Genomic DNA, 24,374 nt, shown 5'->3' on the forward strand with positions numbered 1-24,374 from the left:
ACCTGAAACACACCACATTGCTGAAACAATCTTTCACTGACCCAATTAAACTAGCAGCACCCACGTGTGCACGGATGGTCAGAACGCCTTAGTGAGTTCACCGCCTACCTCCACCATCTCCCAAACTTGAACGTCCTTTTGGAGTGATTCTCCCGTCAACTGGGGATTAAAGAGAACAAATGGACTGCTCTCGCTCGTGACACGTCTCGACTCAGACCTTCCCGATCGCTGGATGATTACAACCTCAAGGATTAGCAGGCTATGCACCGAAAACTCTGAAGAGAAGACTCAAATAACTATAAGACAGTCGCTGCGTTCCCTCGCCCATCCTGAACATCTTACTCGTATGGAATCAAATCAAATTTCTTCAAGCGCGCTGAAACAAATTATTTTCGATGTGACACATACAACCACGCCATATTAAAATGTTCTGGCCATGTCTTTTGTAATGTATTTGGCTGCTATCGTGACAACGTATAAATTGCACCTGCCCACCCACAAAGTCATCTTACTATCTGCAACACAGGCCCTCATCAATCCCCTTAACCTATTCATGAAAGAGGTAGTGTCCTCCTGAACTCCATCGACTATTACATATACAGCTCGTTGCCCATATAACCCATGTGTAAGGTCATATAGGCCCAAACTATTCAATTTGAACAAACTATTCTGGCCAGGCTAAATCAATAAATTTTTTATTTTTCTCTCCATTCTGTGTCTCAGGAATATTTAAGCAGTCGTTAGTTCATATTTCTTTTGCACATTCCACAACTGCCAAGACGATAGTATACGTGCCGAGAGAAAGAATGCGAAGGAGCCCCAAATGTAAATTTTAAGTACGGAGAATACGTAAGGCCCTAGGGTTCCTAGTTCAGTTCCATTGGTCAGGTCCGAAAACACTACGATGTAGTCAATAAAAGCTCTGGTCGGAACTTTCTACCTAGAAAGTAATCGTCGTTACGGTCGAGCGAACGTGTGGTTTGCTGCACAGGATATTCGTGTTTAATGCATACCCACTAACTACTTCTGCAATGACCAAATCATTGGAAGCCACTCTTCAAATGAGAATTCATGACAGTAACGCATCACTAACAATGGACAATACAGTACGAGACTCAGACGTGAAAATCCCCCATTACCAATGCATAACTAACCCGAACACCCGTCATGCGTCGTGTGCTTGATTGCTCTTATTGGAGCCGGCCACGCCTAGACCGACGCATACTGGGGATTTGCTGTGCCTCCAAAAAGCGATGGCCCCGGCAGGCCAAGTGCCAAAGCGCACACAGGCTATCGAGCGAAATGCGTTGCAGGAACGCCCATTCCGCGTAACGCAGAACGGAAACAGGGCCCTCAACTAGGCTCCCTCCCGATTGTCGTCTTCCCTGGCTCAGGCTATTTGTTATTTCTGCTATCTTTGTGTCATTTTATTTCTGAGTATTCTTCTCGCAGGATGGGCTGTACTTGCTCGCTTGGCCACACTTTACCACCGACCATAGCTTTTTTTTTTTTTTTTTGCTGCAAGTTTACTCTCTGCAAGGCTGTTCTCTCGGCGAATGTGATGGTGGCAGGGAATATCGACTCGATAGTCATCGATCTGGAAGCCGGGCAGCGCGCACCCTGCGGCGTCTGAGTAATGTTTGCAGGTAATGCTTTGTAAGAAGAAAAAAAAACAATAAAGGAGATGATAATGAATGCAGAAAATCAAAAACAACGAATAAAAGGTTGAATTACCATATATATTTGTTTTGTGATTTCTCCTTCGGATCTCACTGTCTACAACTGAATGGTCGAAAGCGAGAGGATAATTGATAGCGTGGACTACGTGTTCTTTTCGACAGCTGTGAAATTGATAGTCGCCAAATGCGATATCAAGTGCTACGCCGAAGCATCCACTTTCGTTTTATTTTAGAATGCGTTGTGACCTGTAGATATTATAACCGAGTCATGACGAAACTTTTTTGCACGCATAAAGTGGCCGTGGCTCGAGCGCCTCAAGAATTTCGAAAAAGACATCTGTTGCTTTGCACTCTTGCCTCCCGCATGAGTACTGCGAAGATACCTTAAACATCGCTTTTAAGAAATAACCAGAAATGGGCATGCCGTGCTTCGCTTTGCAAGCAACAAACTTAGCTTTTGTCACTAAGTGTGAAACACATTTGCTGTACGTTTAATGATTTCTTTGTCTAACGGTAAATAATCTAGTAAAACATCAAATGCGACCAAATAGCTTCGCCGAATGATATTTTCTGCTGCCTATTGTCTCGTCCCTTCCTAATACAGGCTATAGGAGAGTTACAGAAAATACACTGATTCGTTTTAGGTAGCTGAATGAGCAGTTCAAATTACCCTCGCCGTACTTTCACGAACAACCGTGAGCGTGTTGACATCGCGGGAACGAAATTCCAATCTTTTACCACGCCGTTTCACGACCGGAGGAGCAAACACGTAGATGTGTGCTCTGGTGCGTTGTATGAAAATTAGGCTAGGCATGGCGTAAAAGCCTAGGCCGCAGTCCAGTAGCACTGCAGGCTCAGCGCCAGTACACAACTGCAGCTTGCAGCCAGGAAACAAAGTGCTGGAAGCGGTCATCACACCTGAAAAGGACTGAACAGGCTTTCTATATCTACACAGGGCAGGAAGAGAGAAGGATGGCTACGCAATATGAAGTCTCCGCAGTGGAAAGCCAATTTTGTCGGCAACACGGTGTCTGTTGATAATAGAAAACTTAAATCTTCCTTGTACAGAAAGGCAGCGGATCAGCAACAATACCTAAATTTCACGAGTCATCACCCGAGACATTTTCAGCAAGGAATATTTCTAGGATAGGCAACACGGCTTATAAGAATATGCAGCGATTATAATGATTACTTGAACGAACTACATTAATAAAATTACAATAATTCAAAGCAACTATCCATGTAACTTCCTACATGCGACCCTTCAGAGAGAACCCATATTAAAAAGCAACGATATGCTCCCGAAGCAACCAAAATCCAACACTGAACGCAAGCCTTCTTTTGTAACGAAAAAGTCCATTGTGATACTAGAGCATAAAAAATATTCTGCAAAATACCCATCCATGATAACGCCTGACGACGGCCTAAAAAAAATCTCCCTGAAGGCACCAAGTGTAAAAACGAGTGTAAAAAAGCCTCACAGATATTCTAGTACATTCTAAACCCGACAACAAGTGCCCAACATAACCACATTCTTGGTCTCGACCACCCAGACGTAAGATGTGCAATGATTTACAAAACGACACCACAGTCAAGAGCACTGCAAGCCATCTCACCTTTCATATAAGATAGGGGCTTAACTGCACGTAGGCAAACGTTATTTACCTTTTAGAAACTTCTTCTTTCATAAACAGTACTGTGGAGGGACAGTGCAATCAATGTGCATAACAATAAAGGGTTATCGGGCCGGCAGGCAAAAACATCCCGGATACTTAGCAGTTTCTCGGCATTTCAATCACAAAGACCACAGGTTTGATCAATATAAATTATGTAATCTCCAGTCAGCCTTTAAATCTTCTGGGGACAGAAAATACAGGGAGGCATATCAAAATCATAAATTTAAAATATTGGCACCAACAGGAATATGTCTCGAACGGAGCACTAGAATTCCTTATATATATTTTCTTTGTTTCATTACTGACAGGAAAACAATTCCATATAATCCCATATCGTGTCAATTGTACATTTCGTACACAGAACATCTATGTTCTATCCCCCCCCCCCCCCCCTGCGCAATAGCATAAGCTGCCAGAGCACTCGAAACACGTTTCGTACTTATCAGTTCTTACCTTGGTTCCCCCTTGAATCCTTTTGTTCAGATAATAGCTGGCTTTGCAGGCATGATTTGCTTTATTTGTTATTATTCTGTCTCTTTTATTTCTTCCCTCATTGCAGAAAGCTCTTGATAACTTTCTCCGTGCAGCTGTATTCTTTATCAGGACCCTTTAGAATGCCTGTCCCCTTTCGAGAAAGGCATATCAGCTTCAAATCTCCTTTGGGTGCCGACCCATCATTCACTTCGCATCGTATTTTTTTTTTCTGTTAACAATTTTCTCTTTTTCAGGCCACGGGATCATCGTTATCAGGATTAGAAATTCATACCAAAGGAAACATTCTTTCTCTCTTGCCCTGGTTCTTACTCCCCTACCCTCCTCCTTATACCATATACATCTATGCGGCTGATTTAAAGAGGGTAACAGCGAAAAAAAAAACGACGGCACTGCCAACACTAAGAGCAAAGATTTCTTTTTTTTTTGTACTCAAGCTTGCCATAAGGCATATTATGGAAACTCATGTAAATGGTTTTCCTTGAGGAACCGGAGCAGGCTCCCGCTCTTAGCGTTGTCGGTGAGCCATTTAGAAAAGTCCTCTTCCCTTGTTGTGGTTAGTCCCACTTCGCGCAGAATCTGTGTCCATGATGCCCTTGTCCCTACACAAGTCCATAGCAGGTGGCAAACATCCACTTCTGCAGCTGGTGTGGAACACTTCGGGCATGTGGTTGGTCCGATGTCTGCTTGCGATTCCCATCGGCATTTTTACGACGGGGTAAGGGCCGCCCCAGCTCTTATCCTTCTAAGGGAATCCTCCTCCAATCTCGTTAAGTTACAAGGGAGTGGGAATGTACACGGGGGAATGAGGGCACGTGTACTTTTCCTTAAATAGGATGCTAAGATGGGAACAGCGGAGCGGGCATCGAAAGGGAGCCTGGTGTGGGGCGCATTAGTGTTTGGAACTGCGTGTGTGAGGTGGTCAACTTTTCACTGCTTAGCGTTCTCAACATCGTCTTGTGTCCAATGTGTGTCCAAGAGCCAAGATGCTATCACATTGGCGAGTTTTGATGCTGACGCATCAATCCACAGAGACAAGAATTTTTTTTGATAAAGCTGCATACGCTGAAGCCATTGAAGAAAAGTAATCTTGCGCTTGAGGTTGGACTACTGCGGTGACCAAAATATCCTTATCTCATCGATGGATGCGATTGGTACATTTCACTGCATCCTGCGTCACTACTAGTGTCTGGAGCGTTCGCACACATTCTGGAGCATAATTACATAAGACGTTTATCTCAAACTATCACATAATAGGGGTCACGGTAATAATATAAGACGAAAACTGCAGTAACTTAGGGATTACCAGGAAGGAAGACACACGGAAACTCAGGAAACGCAGGTAAGGATGACGCGTGTTAATGACGTGGTATTAGGCACGATCGTAGAACAAAATTACGTTAATTGTGCAAACGCTCTCGTCATGACATGGCAAAGGGAGAGAGAAGATGAGAGTAGCTCGGAGGGAGAATCACTGACCGTCGTTCCAGGTTTGGCTTCTCTTCTGTCTTATGGCACCGCACTGTAGACCCCAGCTGCGTCTGCGCCAGTTCCCACAACTAGTGTCTTCTGCAGACGCTAAAACACCAGATGCTCACCGAATGCTGACGCCACCAAACACCTACTATGCACAAAGGTTCCTCGAATGCCAACGCCGACGGAAAACTCAATTCCTCAACGTGGACGTAAAGACTGGCTTCGACGCGGGCTCCCCACGCCAAAGTAGACTCCGAAGCAGACTCACTTCGACCCAACCCTCTAGAACGCTGTAAGCAGAACAGTTTACGGCTTTGTCTTGGTGTGGGTTGTTTTGTGCGGATTAGGTTGATTCCGTATGTGTAATTCATAATACTGCGACTGGTGTTATAGATGCTAACGTTTGCTTGAGGTTTCATCGCAAACTTGATGTAGTAGTATTCGCTTTTGTCCTGTGTGTATTAAAAGCGTGTTCGCGTCATCAACGCGTCTCGCTTGTCCGTTCGATCTGCCTGAGCGATTTCTACAGATATTCGCGGCACAATTATATCGCCTGGGTATTCTTATGTTAGTGGATAGAGCGTGCAACACATCCGCTATTAACAGGAGCCTCCTTGTTATGTACTCAATCAACCATATAGCTCCGTAAATTACATCTCAGCTAAGAGTAAAAAAAGCATATAATATTGATGCTCCTAGCAGTACATCATGGCAACGACTTTATTATAGATGCTCAAGTAATATTATCATTGAGCAAGGGTAAAAGGAAAAGACTGCCCCAAAACTCTTCCATAAATTTACGAACAACTAAAATTTCTGTCGTAAATTTACTCAGCAATCAATCCACAATTTTAATCCATTCAATCGATTGTTAAATGAATGCGGTCACCTTCTAATATGTTTTGTCGCTGCCACTGCAAAAATTAGCCCTAAAACGAAATCACCCTTTTATTAAGTACTTCAGATATATATCAGTCTGTCTTATTTGATAGCAGTGTCAGTTTCATGTTGGCGAGATTCGGACTTCGTGTTTAAGCATATCGTTGCTTAGTAGAATACTTGTTCTAACGCAGGCATCTGTGAATGATTGCTACAAAGACGCATACTTATGGCGATGTTAATTAGACTAGCTTAACTCTTTAACAGGTTCTTCACTTTGCTTGCGCATATGTGCGCCTACACTTGCTCTATTTATAAGGAGGCTTAAAAATCACTGATACTTTGTTAGTCGTCTAAGCAATCATAAATATAAAGGATATTTACAATGATCTTGATATATCGCCTTTATAGACAATACTCAAAATTACAGGACATTGGTGGTTGCAAATATTCAGAAGGCATCACTGACCTTGGACTATAACTTGGAAGTGGGCTGTATCTTCGCCGTAAGCATTCGTCGCCTTGCAACTGTACACTCCAGAATCTTCTCGCGTTGCATGAGGAATCTTCAGCTCGGAGTGAAATTTCTCCCCATATTTTTCGTCCGGCTTTGTTTGATATCTGAAATTGCGGTTACAATGTTCTCTGTGAGCGCTGTAAATGACAAAGGGTCTGCACAGTTATTTAGCAAGGCAAACGCTGTCATAAAGAAAATGAACCCAACAAGAAATCCTACTTCAAATAACTGCTAATACTATAAAAAACAATCGCTCAAATTGCGTTACTTCGCAGCAATTTACTCCGTAAACGGATTCACATCAGGATTGTTAAAGTCGGAATGTAGCATATAAAAATGATAAAAATTCAGAGAACAATAAAGCCGGAACAATAAATATTATTTGTTTTATTGTAAGTCACTGTACAAAACAATGGCTCTAATGATGCTAACAAATGCAAATTAAAAGTCAATTTTGCACCCGCCATGGTCACCCATTAGCTGAAGAGCTCCTCTCTTGGGCCGGGAGATGCGAATTCGATCCGAGCCCATGGCTGCCATGTTTTGATAGGGTCGGAATGCAATACGCCGGTTCGCTGTGCGAGGTCAATACACGGCAAAGAACCCTTGGTGGTCGTAATTCCGTCATAGCCTGTGTCTTGACCGGACAGTAAATCTCATAACCTAAGCAAAGCTTAAATTTTTGTCATGGCAACAACTTTTTGCCGAGCCCAGGTGCATTGAAATAAACATAGAAATGAAGTTAAATTCATAAGTTCGCACATCCCTGCCATGGTTTTAAAACACTTTGCAATGCTTACAGACAGATTTCAAGATTTCTGTGTATGGCCAGCGTCACATTTTTGTGGCAGCCTTTGTTATACAATGCTTATTAGTAAACAGTGCGACCTCTCTTTTACATCCATGGATTTTCTCACTAGCCTGTGCTGAATCACGTTTCTACAGACAAGTTACCTTTTTTTTACATTTATGTTGTACTACCCATGAATCGCATCATAATGTCGGCCTAGGGTATAAAATTTCCGTGTACATAAGAGAAATGCAACCTCAACTGAGAATAAAAGGCCTATAACGGTTACCTTTCAGTGCTGAGGGGCTTCTGGTTTTTCTCCCATGAGTAAAATGTCGGTGGATCCCCAACAGATGAACACTGAGTTTTGTAGTCTTCACCTTTCTTGAGCAGGAGGCTCCGGTGCTTGACCTCGAAGCGTGGTGGGACTGGACATAAAATGAGCGAAACAAGCTTTTTTTCACTTTGCGTCTTTTCAACTTAAACCTAGAGCGCATGCTTGCTTAACTGGTAGAAATTTCCCAGATGCGATATTAGCTCAACCAGTGCGCCTTTAAAACTCTGCCTGACCGCTGCCCAAAATGAAAGCATGCCATAGCCATCAATTTAAAGAAGTATGCAAAGTATCTCATTCATTGCTAACAAGTATGTCTCGTTATCCAGTACGTGATGTACTGAGTACAATACCTTGAAAGCATAACTTATGCAAGAACCTTTTTTTTTTGGTATAAATGTCTTGCGCGATAATCTTCTGGAACCCTTAGGTTCATTAAAATTGTGCCCTGCCGAGCGTTTCTTTTTTTTTTTTTGCTTCTTTTAACGCTCATCAGGTTTTGTCGAGATACACAAACCAACATCGAGAGACAAGGTTTCGGCACAACAAACATGCAAATGCGAGGAAAAAGAAAGAACAGAACGACACATGCCATTGTGCAGCTTGAAAAAATAAACATGCAATGATGCCAACCTAAAGTGAAGGAAATGCAAGTAACGGGATCTTAGTTTCCGTTATTAATGCCTCCTAGAAATTTGACCTGCAGGAAAGTAAAGAAGTGACGGCGTCGTGTAGGGCGGAGCTTGGCGGAGGATACACGCCGAGAGGGCTCGGTTGCGCAGCCAGTCCATTGACGATCGTCAACCGCGCGGCTGAACGCGTGGCAATATTTACCTTGCACTTTGAGAAAGACCAGTTTGCTGATACCCGGTCCAATGCCATTGTGTGCCTCGCACAAATAGAAGCCCCGGTCGGATTCCTCTACTTCGCGAATCAGCAGGCTGCCATTGATGAAATGATGGTTGCGAAAGTTGTAGTGGATGTACGAGAAGTTCCTCGGCTGGCTTCCTGGCAAACATCAGAAAGAAAAAGAGAAAGCTCCAATTATTTTGAGCAATATCATTTGTAAAGCGAAACATATGGCGTACATAGAGATCGCTTAACCAGAAGATATCATTCACTGGGAGGAGAAACGCAGAAAGGCTATATAGTAAGCTAGAGTAGGACGCAAAAAAGAAGTGAAGCAAAATTAAGAAGTGAAACGACGTTTCGGTCTTTTAAATTATTGATGAAACGAGAACCTCTTTAATCTGAAACGGTAATCTAAGAGCGCGCACACACACACACACACACACACACACACACACACACACACACACACACACACACACACACACACACACACACACACACACACACACACACACATGAAAGCACAACTAACGCCCTACCCTCCTACCCAAGTTCCCCTTACCGCCCACTCAACGCCCGCACACCCACAGACAAGAAAAAACATGACCCCACGAGCAGAAATGCTATGAAGATTTCATTTAAACGGCAGTTTAAAAATTAGTAGTCAAAGGAATTATAGTTAAGCACCAGGTTTTGGAAACCGAGTAAAATAGTTAGTACATAGATAACAAGGGCGTTTCCCTGACATACGCCACTTAACTATTTCATCGTATTGTGCGTAAATAAATCTTATCTGCCCTAACAGAGCACACGCCTTATGTACTATATGGCAGTGAAAAGTTCCAACTGTAGCACTTCACTTATTTTGAGCTGCTTACAGTTTAGAACGTCTCATTTCTCTTCCCCTTAGGAAGTCACCCAAGATTTGTCTGACTTGTTCTGCAGTGATCGGTTATCGCATTAGGGTAATCAAAAAATTTCCATTACTTCAAATTAATTTGTTGCCGATGCAGCCTCCAAACATGGTTCTGCTGTGGAGCCTTACGTATGATTGGTTATTTCATCCGGTTAGTACACACCTACGTAATCTGTTCCACCAATTTGCTTGTCTGGAAGTATTCGACAGTCAAAAATATATCAAGATTCTTGAACTTGGCTTCTAAATTAGCTTCAACGCTCACGCGTTTTATTTTTCCTATGGATAGCATATTCTTTGATCTGGCCGAGTTTTCGTGCTAAGCGACACAGCACAGAGTAGAAAAACGCAGGGAGAAAAATGAACTGTCGAGATCAGAGAGCAAAAGTGGAGATTAGAAGCGAGTGAGTGCTATTATCTGAAGGCATGGCTGCCAAAGTACGAAATGACATAGTGCAATTACTCACAAGAGTTCCTCTGGTGCCACTGGAATCATAACAATCCCTCAATAAGTTGCCTTCATCGAAAAGTGGACAGATGCTGCCGCCGTGGTGGCCATCTCTGCCACCTTCAAATGAGCGCCAGAGCCGCAAATGTCTGCGAAGCTAACATTTTACACTGTTTAGCTTCAGAGGCCCTGAGCGCTTGGGAATGTGTAAAGAAAGGAAATGGTCCCGCAGAGTTATATAGAGTGTTTGCTCATGGTGCAATCGCTTGTTGTCTCTTGGTTTGTTTCCATTTTTTTCTTGCGATGTTTATTGCCTTAGGGCATAAACATGCTATGAAGGATGAAGGGTGGGGTCAAATGAATCAATAAAGGTTGGCTTATGCAATGATGTCGAGAAGTGAGCGATGATATGGTCCCTGAGTCCAAGCCACATATGACTGCGGATTATGGGGGGAGAGGCTAGCTGCCACCAGATGCCGGATTCGCATTGGCTTGAGTGCTAGACATTCCCATAGCAGGTGATGGATGTCAGCTTCTGTATTTCTGGATTTGCAGATGGGGAACCCAGGATGCGGATACCAATGTTGAGGCCACTTTCTGATCACTGCCGGTGTTAGGGCCACCCCAACTCTCGCACAAAAACGAACTTGTTCGCAGCCGGGACGACCGCGTACGAAGACCGTGAGTTTACGGAGTGTCTGGAAATTTTAATTCCTACTGCTCTTAATATGGGTGGCAAAAAATTTGTCAACTGCGTTGGGTCTCATTGGGAAGCGAAGTCCCAGTTGTAAAGAGAGTCGTAAACACTGTCCTGAATTTAATCCTCGGCTCATACGTGCGACCTTTGAAAACATTTAATACGTCATCAAGATGAAAATCAGATATGCCCTAAGTTCATGACAAAGTACTTGGCAACGTGCGCACGCACGCACGTACACACACACGCACGCGCTCGCGCGCACACACACACACACGCATACACACGCGCACACGCACAACAACACAAACGCAGACAACAGGATGTTTTTGTGGTAAAGAATTTGTGTTTTAACGAGACGACCTTTTTCCTCAACTGAATCTAGAAAAGAATGAAACTAGGAAGCAATATGCAAAAAGCGTTATTGTCGTTTATTCTCCGCTGAATGCTACTTCGTCAAAGTTATTGTTTTCTAGAGTGGAAAGTGAAAGATACAGAAGAAAATAACATAAGCACAATAAATGCTCGCGCCTATATTCGCGCATGGGTACTGAAACTTGAAACGAGGGAATTCTTCGGGAATTCCTGCCTAGAGCCCACTCCTTAATGCTTTTGGCGCCACAAATCAAAGCCCCAGATGCAAAATAGGGCCAGAAAGGGAAACTTACTTTGTCCTTTTTTCCATGTCACAGCAGGAGTAGGATAACCATCGGATGAGCAGTGCAAGAAGACTGAGGCTCCCAACACGACGGAGGCATTTTGTGGCTCCGTCTTCCAACGAGGACTCACTACAAAACAAAATATTTGAAGAGAGGAGACCACACTATAATCTGAGAATTTGTTACAAAGCTACGACGCAGGATAAATACCATTACAACTGAAACTAGGAAGGCGAAGACTTCGAAAGCTGACTGATTTCTTGGTCCCCTTTTAAGTTATAAGAGAGAAGAAACAACGCAGTAATGAGAGCTACCAGCAAATGGCAGTTGACATGTGTACGGCGAAGGTTGGAGCTCCGAATATACTGTACAAAATGCGGAATTTCTTCGAGTGATTTATGAAAATAATTTTTGCACCGTAATTATTTCTCCTTTCAATCAATATCTCTTTATACCTGCGGGTATCGTAATACAATTTAAATGTACAGCCGTGAGCAAAAGTGGTATACAACACACAGCCAATGAGAGAGCTTAGAAAAATTTCGTCGAAATGCCATCTAACTACAGCGTAACGGACAGCGACATCGGCACATGCATGTGGATAAAATGAGACACAGCCACTATTGTCTCAATCTTAGATAGCTGTTGCTAAATACGTTAGCATGCAGTTTTCTCGAGCTCCGCCACCGGCTGAGTGTTGTATACCACTTTTTCTTATGACTGTACCTGTCATGCAATATTCGTGCGAACAATTGTGTTCATGGTCACTTATTTCAAATGTTTATTGCATACGACACAGCAGTATGTTGAAGCAAAGTGGCGCAGGTATAAAGACGCCAGGAGTAAAATTTAAGCAAAGTCTGCTAGTTCGCTTCACTACACTGCAGGTTTGGAAACAATTGCACATTTAAGGAAGCGACTGCTTACGAAGAATGGATGATCTTGAACCGTAAACGCAAAGTGGTCGATAGGAGTAAACCCTATTAATAGTCTACTCATTTCCTCTCTTCAAACTAGCGCTATTTGGCGCTCCTAAACAACGCTCCATACGACCCATCAACACGCACAGACTGCACACACCATGTCCTAATGGTACTTTCCCCAAGGGGAAGAGAGACAGCAGGAACCCTAGAGGTTAATATGGCCTAATGCTCGTGCGAAAAAAGTTTTCCCGGTGCGTGATGCTGCACATGTTGAATTGAAAGCTGAAGTTGAAAACATCTCGTCGTTCGCTCCTTGCAGCATGACAGTTGCAAAGCATGCCCTGCATGGAGAGAACATGTTCGTCCGTCGTATGCTGCGAAATGTGATATTCCGCCTGTTCAGCAGGATGATTGCACGGATATAGCAAATAAGAACATAAGATCATTTTAGTTACATTGGCATCCACGAGAAAAGCACATTTGCAAATCACTTTTATTCTATTTTTATGGCATGAACGATTGACGAAAATGCCGAACAGACAGGCACATAGGAAGTTTGTGGACTTCTAGTAAACATCCGTGAGCTTATATGAAAAGGAAACAGCGCGAGTTTTAAGGGATCAATTGATGCGGCTTTAATTGGCAAAGCGCTGACGCCCTAGACCTCTTGGGTCGCGTTAAAAGCTCTGAAAAGTTCGTTTAGACGTGCTTCTTTGAAAATAATGAGCCATATAACCTAATAAAGTGCTACCACTCCTTGCCAGAGCTGAAAATAAGGAGCTAATATGGTAGGTTTACCGTTTAACGTTATCATTTGACTAAACTTGTCGCAAGCTTCCTCACCATGGACGACGAGCTCTACGGTGCGGTTAACGGAGGCTGCGTCGTTCGAGACGAAGCACACGTAGCGCCCTCTGTCGACGAAGCGCACACGACCGAACTTGATTATGGACGAATCGTCGGTGGTCTCGATGACGCGTTCGCCATGAGAGCCAATGCTGAGGCCGTTCTTTTGCCATCGGAAACGCAGCGGGGGGTCGCCCTTGGATACGGAGCACATGAGCCGTGACCGGGTGCCTTCTTCAACTTTGATGACGTCCGGGAAGAAATGGTCGTCGATAACCGGTGCCACTGGGGAAGAGGTTAAAATAGGACAATATTAAATATGTCTGGTGTTGTATGTTCTGTTCATTATGAGAACAAAATTTACCAGCCCTGTCTAGTAAAGTGTGTGATGGAGAATTTTGTAAGTTCTTTCGCAGGACAGCAAAAAATATTTATTTTGCGATAGTTGAATCAAAATAAGATCCAGGAAGTTGAGGCTTATGCAGGTTATTATTCTGTTCATATTTTAAGGCAAAAGGCACAATCCAAAACGTTTTCCACAAAAACTGAAAAATAAAAAAATTAATGCTTAATCAAAATGCGAAGGCAGTAAGGCATTTTTTGTCGAACACCACGCGATCAAATAACCATAGAATTACAAAATGTCAAAGATATTTAGGGCCATTGAGCTTTTTCACAAAGAACTTCAGCCCATCCGTGGTGGGGCTGTGGGCAGGGCGCTCGACTACTCTGCCTGAGGATGTGAGATCGAATCCCGACACTGATGGCCGCTTTTCGACGAAGGCGAAAAGCAAGGCGCCCATATGCTATGGGATGTCAGTTCACTTTAAAAAACCTCTGATAGTTGCTATTTCCGGAGCCCTCCACTATGGCGTGTTTCATAGCAAGGGTTGCTTTGGGACCTGTAACACTAGAAACCACACCACACCGAATAGTTCACTGCTAGAAAAAACGAAGTTCTCTCCTTCTAACTCGTCGGAAATAAAGTATAGAGTATATTTTTATTGACATTTTTCGTTTATATCGCAGCGGATAAATTGAATCCTCAACAGGTCAAAGCTCTGCAAACTCTGCAACTTTAGCTGCACAGTGACTAGAGAATGAGCACATTAAACATTTGTAATAGCACTACGCCCTGAAAAAGAGAAAAAAGATGCGTATCTAAGCGCACATACTCTGTGTTTCTTGAAGTCAGCATCTTCTCTTGTGGTGTGCGATGTCTCGTAATTCGTGTAATGCTATCCCGTTGTAAAATAAAAAAAAAAAACTATCGACTCACGCCTTGCACAGGAGGGAAGCTAATGTAGCTACCGAAGCCGGCGTTTTTGACGGGAACAAACGATGATAATGATTAGATTTTTGGACGCAGCCCTTTGTATCGAAAAATTCCATGCCGCGTCTTATTTAAACCTCTGTGCGTAACACATTACAGGCATGAGTAAAAATGTGAAACTGGACTGAGCTGTCTTCATACACTCTATAATAGGATCCAGTAAGTATACTGTATAGTGCCATTGGTATTCGCGCTGCGGTTTGCTCCACCCAGTCTTTATTTCATGATGCAGTTCTTTGCAATAGGTATACGCTCAATTGCAAAGCACATGTGGGATACTCACCGACAACCGAGACGTACGTTGAGCGGCTGGCGGCCAGGCCTGTTGGTCCCGTGACTGCGCACGTGTACTCGCCTTCGTCAGCGGACTTCTGAGCCTGCTGAACCAGGAGGCGGCCTCTGGTGTCCACAGACTGACGGTAGTTAACAGGAAGCACCATCCCGGCTGCACACGCAACGGTGTAACTATAATCGGTTTATGACCTATTAAGGTTATGGTGTTTAGCTGCCTTCACATCACCATCCTGCTTTTGAGCACTACGCTGGTATTTGTCGAGTGTAAACAGTGTTAAGGGTATTTCATTTTTTAAAAAAGCCGGCGGAGACTTCGGAGGAGAAACTGTTTCTTCAGAACTCACGATTGCCTGCAAGAATGACTCACCAAGTACAATCTTCATTTTTTAAGCGCAAGCCTTGCGATGCACATGGTGATCAGAAATTAGAATCCGACTAGTAAAGCTTGTTAGTCATGAAGGGAAATAGAAAATGAAACTCGGTTGAAATAACTACTTCAAATACCTTCATCATCATCATCATCATCATCATCATCATCATCATCATCATCATCAGCCTGATTATACCCACTGCAGGGCGAAGGCCTCTCCCATATTTCTCCACTTAACCCGGTTCTGTGCTAGCTGCATCCACTTGACCCCTGCGAACTTCTTAATCTCATCCGCCCACCTAACTTTCTGCCGCCCCCTGCTACGCTTTCCTTCCCTTGGAATCCAGTTTGTTACCCTCAGCGACCATCGGTTATCCTCTCTTCGCACTACATGTCCTGACCATGTCCATTTCTTCTTCTTAATTTCTACTAGAATGTCGGTAACTTGAGTTATTTCTATGACCCACTCTGCACGCTTTCTATCTCTTAATGTTTCCCCTACCATTTTTCTTTCCATAGCCCTCTGGGTTGTCCTCAACTTAAGTAGAACTCTCTTGGTTTTGAGCGATACCGGTAAGCTGCTAGTCATATTCTGCGAGTGATTGCCAAATGCGCTCCATCCCAATCTTATTCTTCTTGTTATTTCCTTTTCGTGGTCCGGATCTGCGGTTACTACCTGTCCTAAGTAGACATATTCGCCTACTCCTTCCAGTATTTCGCTACCTAATGTAAACTGCTGTTCCTTCCCGAGGCTGTTGAACATTACCTTAGTCTTCTGCATATTGATTTTCAAGCCTACCTTTCTACTTTTCCTGTCTAGGTCATCAATCATTATTTGCAGTTCATCCCCCGAGTTGCTAAGCAAGGCAATGTCATCAGCAAATCGCAGATTACTGAGGTTATGGATTATGGATTATGGAGTATATCAAATACCTTGATATACTCCAAAGGCTTATATAGATTTGCCGCCAGAGGATAATATGAATATTAGTTTCACCGATACATCTGCTCAGCCAAAAACCTGCAAACAGACGTGAAGAGACGGAAGCACTGAACAGATACAACAACGCTGTGTTTCCTTAGCAGTAGGAAGGAAGCTTAACAAAGCGTGTGTGAAATTTGCAGGCGCAAACTCTGCGCACAAATGATGTACGCGTCTGGATGGTGCTACAGAGAGAAAGGAGGAACACATCCGGTTTTTCATCGCCGTTACAAACGCTCTCAAGCGTCGGAGCTCCCCTGGCCTGCTCGGCTGTTTCCTTCCGACCTGAGTGCAAGTTTGTTTTCATGGGCTGTCTTGATAAGTCGGAAATAAAACGTTGATTCGATGCACTGAGGCTAAATCGGAAGTGGCAAAACAAGGAAACGAACTGAAGAGATTAGAATAAATCACCCTCCATGCGAAAAAAAGAAAAACAAGCAGTAAAGAGGTTACTGCGGCGAACGTTGCGAGAGGCGACGACGGCCGGGAGGCGACTTTCCGCGGCTGCTGTAAACTGCTTTCAGCCGCCGGAAGTTTATGCTTTCGCACGGCAGCCGCCTTTTGACGTTGGTGATGTAGAGTTTTTTTTTTTCTTTTTTGGTGATTGCGTGTTGGTTTCTACAAGGTAGAGACGAAAAAGAAGAGAGGAGAGAGTGCGTGAAAAGGTTTTTACTGAGGCCGGTATACAGCCGCTAGCGAGCTTAGAAACTTTTTGCTTACTGAACCTGCTGTATACAAGGCGAAACCGTTTCAGACATAAAAACGAGCAAAATCAGAGACACAAGGCAAGCGGAGGTCCTCGAACTGAACAAATAAAAAAAGAGATAATAAGACAGAAAGCGAAAGAAGACATATTTATAAATATGCGTGGCTTACTCGCCCCTTATAAAGCATCACCTCTATGTTTCAAAACTAAAGCGAGAATGGTAAACATAAACATTGGAATTTAAACGTCAATTCATTCAAATGAACACCACCTAAATTCCCGACTTCTGAACGCGCACGACGCCGCGGTGATGTGGGCGCGCCGAAGGGAATGACGTCGTACTCCAGTTCTTCTATGCGGCGAAGGACTATGTATGAGGCAAAATATAACCCCGTAAGAGCTTTCCATTAAGTCTGCGACAGCGAACTGCCGTCCAAACCAAAAGTCGGTCTCCTGGCTTTTGCTCTGCGGCGCGCCGTAGAAAGTTGTATCGCCGGGCTGTCGGTGCGCTGCTGCTATTTAATTGAAATACTAAATAAATGAACAATGCACTTAGAGCTCTCAGACTACTTAGAACATAAAGGCAATGAATGCGCCAAGTATGTGTGTGTAAAAATTTTAAAGTGAAAAAAAAAAAGAAAGAGTGACAAATAACATCGCCCGTGTGGGGCACTTTATCGCGTCATTTCCTTAAAGGTGGAGCGTATGTGTCCCTCCTACTGTTTGTATTGTTATTATTACCATTGGTATTATTATCAATTATGACTGCTATCTTCGCCCTACCTTGTACTAGTTCATAACCTGCAGGCTATTCGCCCCGTTTCGCGTAAAAACGTGGCGACTATGTTGGTCACTTCGGTTTCCTACTTGTGTCGTCTGGTTGCTTTTAAACGAAATTAGTGATGTCGACGAACAAGCCACACCCTTCACAGTAATAGTTCTGAACAGTATGCGCCACTACAAAGCGCTGCATACTCCTACTCGTTGCGCGCTTTATGTCTGGTTTTCTGGGGAACTATGACCGACGTTCAAACATAAGGAACAGGCCCAACACAAAGGGAAACGCACTGGGCTTGTTATATGAGCAGATGAGATTCGCCGATTGCGTTCCCCTTGCAGACATCTGTACAAACGAAATCATGACTCCTATCTTCTGCCTTTAAAAAATAGTGGCCCGAATCGTCCTATTCAGTCCCCTCGATACGTTCTTAAGCCTTCCAATAAATCTATTTCTCTCATTGAGTTGATTCTCATGGGTCTAAAATTGGGAATGTTGCCTGCAATTTTGCCCAAAACATTTTCTCAGTGTATAAATCTCCGCATTGCAAGCCTCGACGTTTTCCATCTGGTTCTACTAATTCCTTTATCTTTGATAAAAGGTTGACAGATGCGACTCTGAATTGTCTGCGACCACCTTTGTCCCTTAGACCAGATGGCCGCAAAAGCGCTCGTCCAAGCCCGCCTGAATCGGAGCTCGGTGGGTCCTTGTTATTATACCCATCGATTGGCGTCATGGCTGATTCTATCGCGCGATGGCGCGACTAGACGTCACCCACGTGATTCGTCACTTGCCCCACCATCTTCTTATCTTCTAAGCTCCAAGGTCAAAGTTCTTTCAAAAGTTGAATGGTCAAGGTCATGACCTTGTGATGCGACACCAAGACGGTTCATAAGGTTGCAATTCAAGTGGTCGGATATTACGGCGAAATGAAGGTAGAGAAAATTTACAGCACAATTTTTCTTGTGGCTCTATAGAAAGTTCAGTGACTAGCCCACTCTGACATTGTGTGGTTTATAGGGAAGCAAATGTGTAGTATCTGTCACATTGCTCTTCATGGACATGATAAAACCATAGCAAAAGTTTGCCGTTCTGTTCCTTGAATATGAAATGAAAGTCAAATTTAGTACCACGCGAAAACCAGCCCTACTGAGTGTAGCTAGCTTTTCTCTTCACGATTGTGCATTTCCTCGCGTGTGGAAAGTCACTTGTATTTTTCCGCTCTTCAAACTAGGAAACAAATTTGTTGTTTAAATTATTGTTCGATTTCTCTTCTGTGTGCTACCACTAAGCTTTTCGAAAAAGCGTGTCACAAGACACTTTCATCCAATCTCAATCATGTCGTAATACGAATCAGTATGGCTTCATTAATCAGTTTGTTCTTCCACAACTAACCTAATCACGTTGAAGAAGTACAGCTCTGTTGGACGCCCTTAGAGAGGTCAGGTTGATGCTGGAGTGTACTGTAATTTGACAAAGCTTTCGACGTCGTTATTCACTCACTATTTTCGAAAAGCTTCTGCCTCTGGCGTCGCAGTCCCAATCGTAGCCATTTTAGGTATTTATCTCCTTGATTGTCCTTGCTTTGTCAGTATCAATGAACAATCTTTATCCATTGACACTGCTACCAGGGGAGGGCCTGAAGGTTCTATATTAGGACAGCTTTTATTCTCTGTTTTTATTAGTGACGTTTCCTCGGTGTCGGGAGATCCTTGTTTCTCGTTTATTCTGATTAAATAAAAATATTCAAGGTAATGCATTCCTTCAAAGACGGCTTTTCATTGCGATTGGACATATCTGCTTTCTCTCACTGGTGCACGACGAATGGGCTTATTAATCTCAATTCCTCTAAATCTAGGGTTGTATGATTTATTAGTAAAACGCACAGTCTTTCCTGCTCTCCCCTATATTACTAAATTATAAGTTATTGGCCACAGTCGATGAAAAAAATCTCAGTGTACTTTTCGACCGTGCCATCACTTTCTATCATAATAAACGAATTACTCTGTGGGCTATGCGCACACTCGGTTTCATTTGCAGGTATTCGATAAAAAGATTTCACGCGCCCCAGTTCATTACTTAAAGCTGCACTCGTTCATACTCTTGCCACTTTCGGATTACCGGTCTGTTGTTTCGAATGACACTTGCAAATCGCAATGTGATAAAGTCGACAAAGTGTCGCAAATGTTTTTACGGATATTTCATTATCGTTTTTCTTGTGCCTCTTTCTGCTCTTGCTCCACATGGAGTAACTCGCCTCAACTTCTCTCTTTTATCTGCTGTCATGTCAAGGCAGATGTAATTCTACAAAAACTCCTTTATGGCCACATTATGTGCCGTCAGCTCCTACAGTACATCCTACTGCGTGCTCCACGAAAGAGCATGAGGGAATTCCGACCGTTTCATGTTCCGCCGCATTTGGATTCTTATTCCGCTCTCCCCTCTCGACAGAATGCAAATGTGTTTTAATTCTTTTTGCCCTTATGCTTAGTGCTCATCTTCCGAAGTTCGCTCTATTCGTTTACTTTGGCTGTTCAGAGCGTTGCGTTCCGAAAATATAACTTCCACTTTCAAGCAGTTTGTACATACTCCTCTTGCGCATTTTCGCCTCTTCTTTAATTTAGTCTACGTTTAATTAACTGCTTTTGCTAGTTGCTACTGATATTTTAACTTTAAATCGAGCATTTGCATCTAATTTTGTACCCCTTTTTATGAATGTATTTGACTGTGCTTGTAATTTATATTTTAGGGACTACATATTCTTCGGCAATTTGCATGATTGGCTATTGCTTGTACATTTCGATAGGATTATTGTTAACGATTGTGGTTTGTTATTTTTTTTGTTGACTGTTATTTGTGATTTGTTCTGCAGGACATGTTTCTCATCAAGTTAATTGTCAACGAGAGTACTTTCAATATAAATTCCTCTTTTTTGTGTTATTTCGTTTTCCTTTAGCCTTTTGTCCCTGTATGCTAAGCTTCCCAATTTCTATTCTTATTTGTTCTGTAGTACAAAGGCCACATGGTTGCTCCTGCGCACGTTAAATAATTATTGATTGATTGACTGATTTTGGTTTTCAGTGATTGTGTTTCTCGGTTGTATTTTACTGTGTTTTTAGCTTCTTTTTAAGAAATTTCATGTTGATTGGTGTTAGAATGACTGATTACGTTTGTTCATTTGTCATTATTATAGTCAAAACTATTATTTGTTGTCTTTTATTTTGATTGCTTTCGACCTAATACGTTCTCCAAGACATTTCCTCGTTGATTTAAATTTTTACTTTACTCTTATAATCTAAATTCCAATTTTTAATTTATTTGCTTCTTCCTTTCTCTTCTATCTCTATGTGTAAATCTTGCATGGGCATTTTGTTTCTTATTTGTGCTGGTTCCTGGAACCACATGGTTCCTACACACGTTAAATAAGGAATGATTGGTTGATCAGTAGCGGTGCAGCGGAGGCGTAGAGATAGAGCATCCGCCTCGCATGCAAGAGAACCGAGGCCCGAATAACAGTGCCCTGCAATTCTCCACCAGATTTACAAGGAAATCCGCCTGTCGATGGAATTGCATAAAAAGAGGTTTGGGGTGAGACGTGATGCCAGTGAACACCTCCGGCAACGCACTCCCTCACCAGAACAAGAATTGCGTCGTCCCTGCGAAGCTTCTCAAGGCGCTTGGCACGTTCTGCGGTCTATTCTGCACGCTGTCGCCGCATGGTTTTATTCCAACGGCGGTCTCTGGCTTCCCTCAGCTGAGCTGACTCGTCCATCTCTAGCCGGGGCTGCACCTCCATACGCTTCTTTTATACAACCGCTTCGCCTCCTATCCGCTCTATTGCGAAAGCGCAGCTGGCAGAGCATCGGTGGCGACATGGCCGCCGCAGCGACGTTAACCGCGCGAAGCGCCGGACGAGGTGAGCGGCGTGTCGTGACGTCACGCGCATGCGTAGCTGGCAGAGCAATAGCTCCGACACGGCCGCCACATCCACGCTAGCCGCACGAAGTGCCAATCAAGGCGAGGCCCCATTCCAGCTGTGGTAGTTACCGTGACAACGGCTATGCTATCCGGCACCGACACAGCTGAGAACGTTGGCTGAGGCGCAGCCACACTGGCGGCTTGAAACCTGACGCAGTGAAGCTGTCGCTTCAAAATGTTTGGTGAAATTTGAAGCCTAGTAGGCTTATCTGGGACCTTAAAGCCACCTAAGCGGTGGCTGCCGTGAACCCGATAATTGAGTACTTATCGCAAATGAGCTCGGACTAGCCATTTAGGGATGCAAATAAAAAAAAATACATCTGGGCGGAAAAACAGCACTTGAATTATCACTATCAGTCACAAAAAATCATCGGCAACTGACCGGTCCTGATCTATGCAGTTTTACAGGTCACGTCTCAAAGCTATCGGCGAGCACTTCTGGTGACATAGCGAGGAACATAAACGGCGCTTGAGAACGTGGGAAATGGCGCGGTATTTTGGACGCTTTGTAGAAGTGCCAACAGATATCCTACCTAAGATTGCTCTCTTGCTCAGCCGGGTACTCTTCATGCCCCTTAGAAACCCCGCAAAAGTTCACATAAATGTGAATTATTATTTTTTTTTTACTGAAGTGGAACCATGTCCCGTCGACTTAATGACCAGGTAATAGTAGCAGGGATAAGACTTTCTTTACCTTTCTGCCAGGTGAGAGAGTCAATAGGTTGTCCACCATATGGGCATCTCAGAGTCAGTTCGGTGCCGGATACGACTGTAACGTTGCGCATTGGTCGAACGAAGGGCGGTCCTTGCACGTCGAGCCTCGCCGAGTGCGATTCAATCGCTATATCGTTGCGGGCCACACAGCTGTACTCGCCGCTGTCTTCGACACGCGCCTCAGATATGTTAAGCACTGACTCGACTTCAGAGCCCACTCTCTCGGCGCTGATCTTAAGTCGGTGCGAAGGGTAGAGGAACTCGCCGTCGATAGCCCAGCTGATCTCGGGCGCTGGGCTGCCATGCGCTCGGCAGAGGAGCGACACCTGGTCTCCTTTCTTCGCCGACTGCGGCTGGAATGTCTCCACCAGCTTCGGAGATATATCTGCACAAGACAAGGAACGCAAGTATTGCGATGCAGAACAAATATTATTCAAATATAGAAGCCTGTCTTATGAAATAAAATACGCGAACTTAAATAGTGCCGTTATTATATCCACATGCTGCACGCAGGAATGCTGACCATGGTCATCATGGCAATATTGAAGAGGCAAGTAAATGTAGCACTAAACCCTGACCCTGATTCATTTCGTTAAATTTTAACTCGAATGGAGTGATTCAAGAAATAAAGTGCGTTCGCATTAATACAAGCTATAATAAAATCTCTTCTGTTCCGGAACAAAGAATAGGATTTGGGATAGTTCAACAATTCAGCATACTTCAAAACCTCTCCGGTGAAGATTCAGGTGTTGTGAGAAACCGAAAGCCCGCTTTTTCACTGAGCTACCGGGAATAAAAAAAAAACATTCCAGAAATTCCCGCCGCATGGAAATAGGTTCGCAGCATTAAACAACACACGCTTGGAGGCTCCGCTGTCAAGGGGCGTCCGCCACTGCATTTACCTTGCCGCCTGCTCGCTAGCCGCGCAACCGGGGATAACACCAGTTTCTGCAAATCAAAAAACGGCTTTCCCTGGCCATTCCTCGCTTCGTATATTTCGTTGCGGTCATAGCTATAGGTAAAGCTGTCGCTCATGGAAGATACCTTGACATGATTGCGCTGGAAATATTCTCAGTACCACCTTCGTTGCAGTAGGTGGCAGAAGTGTCGAATGAATGGTTGAGGTTCCATCGCTCGGTATTCAGGATGCCACATCGTGATCTCAAATGTCACTAGCGTTTGGCGCAGGAACAGCGAAGGAACGCTTTAATATGTATTAATTATAGTACCACATCTGAGAAGGCAAGCTCATTAAAGGAGCCATTATAACTGCCTTTTGTTGCCCCGAAATGCCTTCCTAACTGTCACATGCAATATTTATGAGCCAGACCATATTTTGTTTGCCTCGAAATACGTCTGCGTAGCTCACGCATTGAGAAGGATTCTATTACTTTACGGTCCAGCACGCTCACTTCGGGACATAGATGGTGCGATGGCCACAGCAAACAAATTGCCCTTAATGTTAAAACAATAATAGAACACACCGACATTAATCATTTCAAGAAGCCGTAATTAGGTGATCTTTGTAGCCAGTTTAACGGAATATTCACACATCTTAGCCTTGCAGGAAAACAAAATTGGGCAAGCGAGATTGACGAACGAAATAAAAACAGAGAGAAACAATACATAAAAATGACAGCAGCCAAGAAATAAAACACGTCGCTAACTTTCGCGTCTTCTAGAAACCGCTGCCGGGGTCATCAACGGCATATCGATTACCGTCATCCTACGCGGCGGAAGCAAAAAAGTAAAGACGTCCGTCTCTGTCTCGACCACCGTAGTCAGTTGTGTCGTTCTTAGCAAAATCATCAGAAGAAAGGATTCCCGTCAGTGCCTTCGTCCACTCTCTTCCGTGAGCTAATGGTAGCGTCATAAAAATACCGCTGACCATGGTGCCTCTGATGTCTGTCAAAGCGAGTGCGCTCCTTCCCGGCTGCAGGCTATACGCACGGTCTTTGCGGTGCAGGATTATACGCGATTCACTGTTATTTTATTCTGAGTATTTTTTCCCAGTCTTCCGCGCAAGTAGTTTCGC

General features: G+C 43.7%; 1 protein-coding gene across 1 annotated transcript in view; it reads right to left on the reverse strand.

The window, feature by feature from the left end:
- The window catches only part of LOC146191919 (cell adhesion molecule Dscam1-like), a 111,520-nt gene that overhangs the window by 45,621 nt on the left and 41,525 nt on the right, over positions 1-24,374 (reverse strand). Inside the window, exons 9-15 of the mRNA XM_084600401.1 lie at positions 22,320-22,724; positions 14,801-14,962; positions 13,182-13,469; positions 11,425-11,544; positions 8,678-8,851; positions 7,799-7,937; positions 6,672-6,823 (exon numbers count right to left, since the gene is read on the reverse strand). Coding sequence (XP_084456527.1) covers positions 6,672-6,823; positions 7,799-7,937; positions 8,678-8,851; positions 11,425-11,544; positions 13,182-13,469; positions 14,801-14,962; positions 22,320-22,724 — 1,440 coding nt within the window. The remainder of the gene's footprint in view (positions 1-6,671; positions 6,824-7,798; positions 7,938-8,677; positions 8,852-11,424; positions 11,545-13,181; positions 13,470-14,800; positions 14,963-22,319; positions 22,725-24,374) is intronic.

The sequence above is a fragment of the Amblyomma maculatum genome, chromosome 4 (assembly GCF_055883805.1).
Source record: "Amblyomma maculatum isolate TAMU_Amacu chromosome 4, ASM5588380v1, whole genome shotgun sequence".
In the NCBI taxonomy this organism is placed as follows: domain Eukaryota; kingdom Metazoa; phylum Arthropoda; class Arachnida; order Ixodida; family Ixodidae; genus Amblyomma; species Amblyomma maculatum.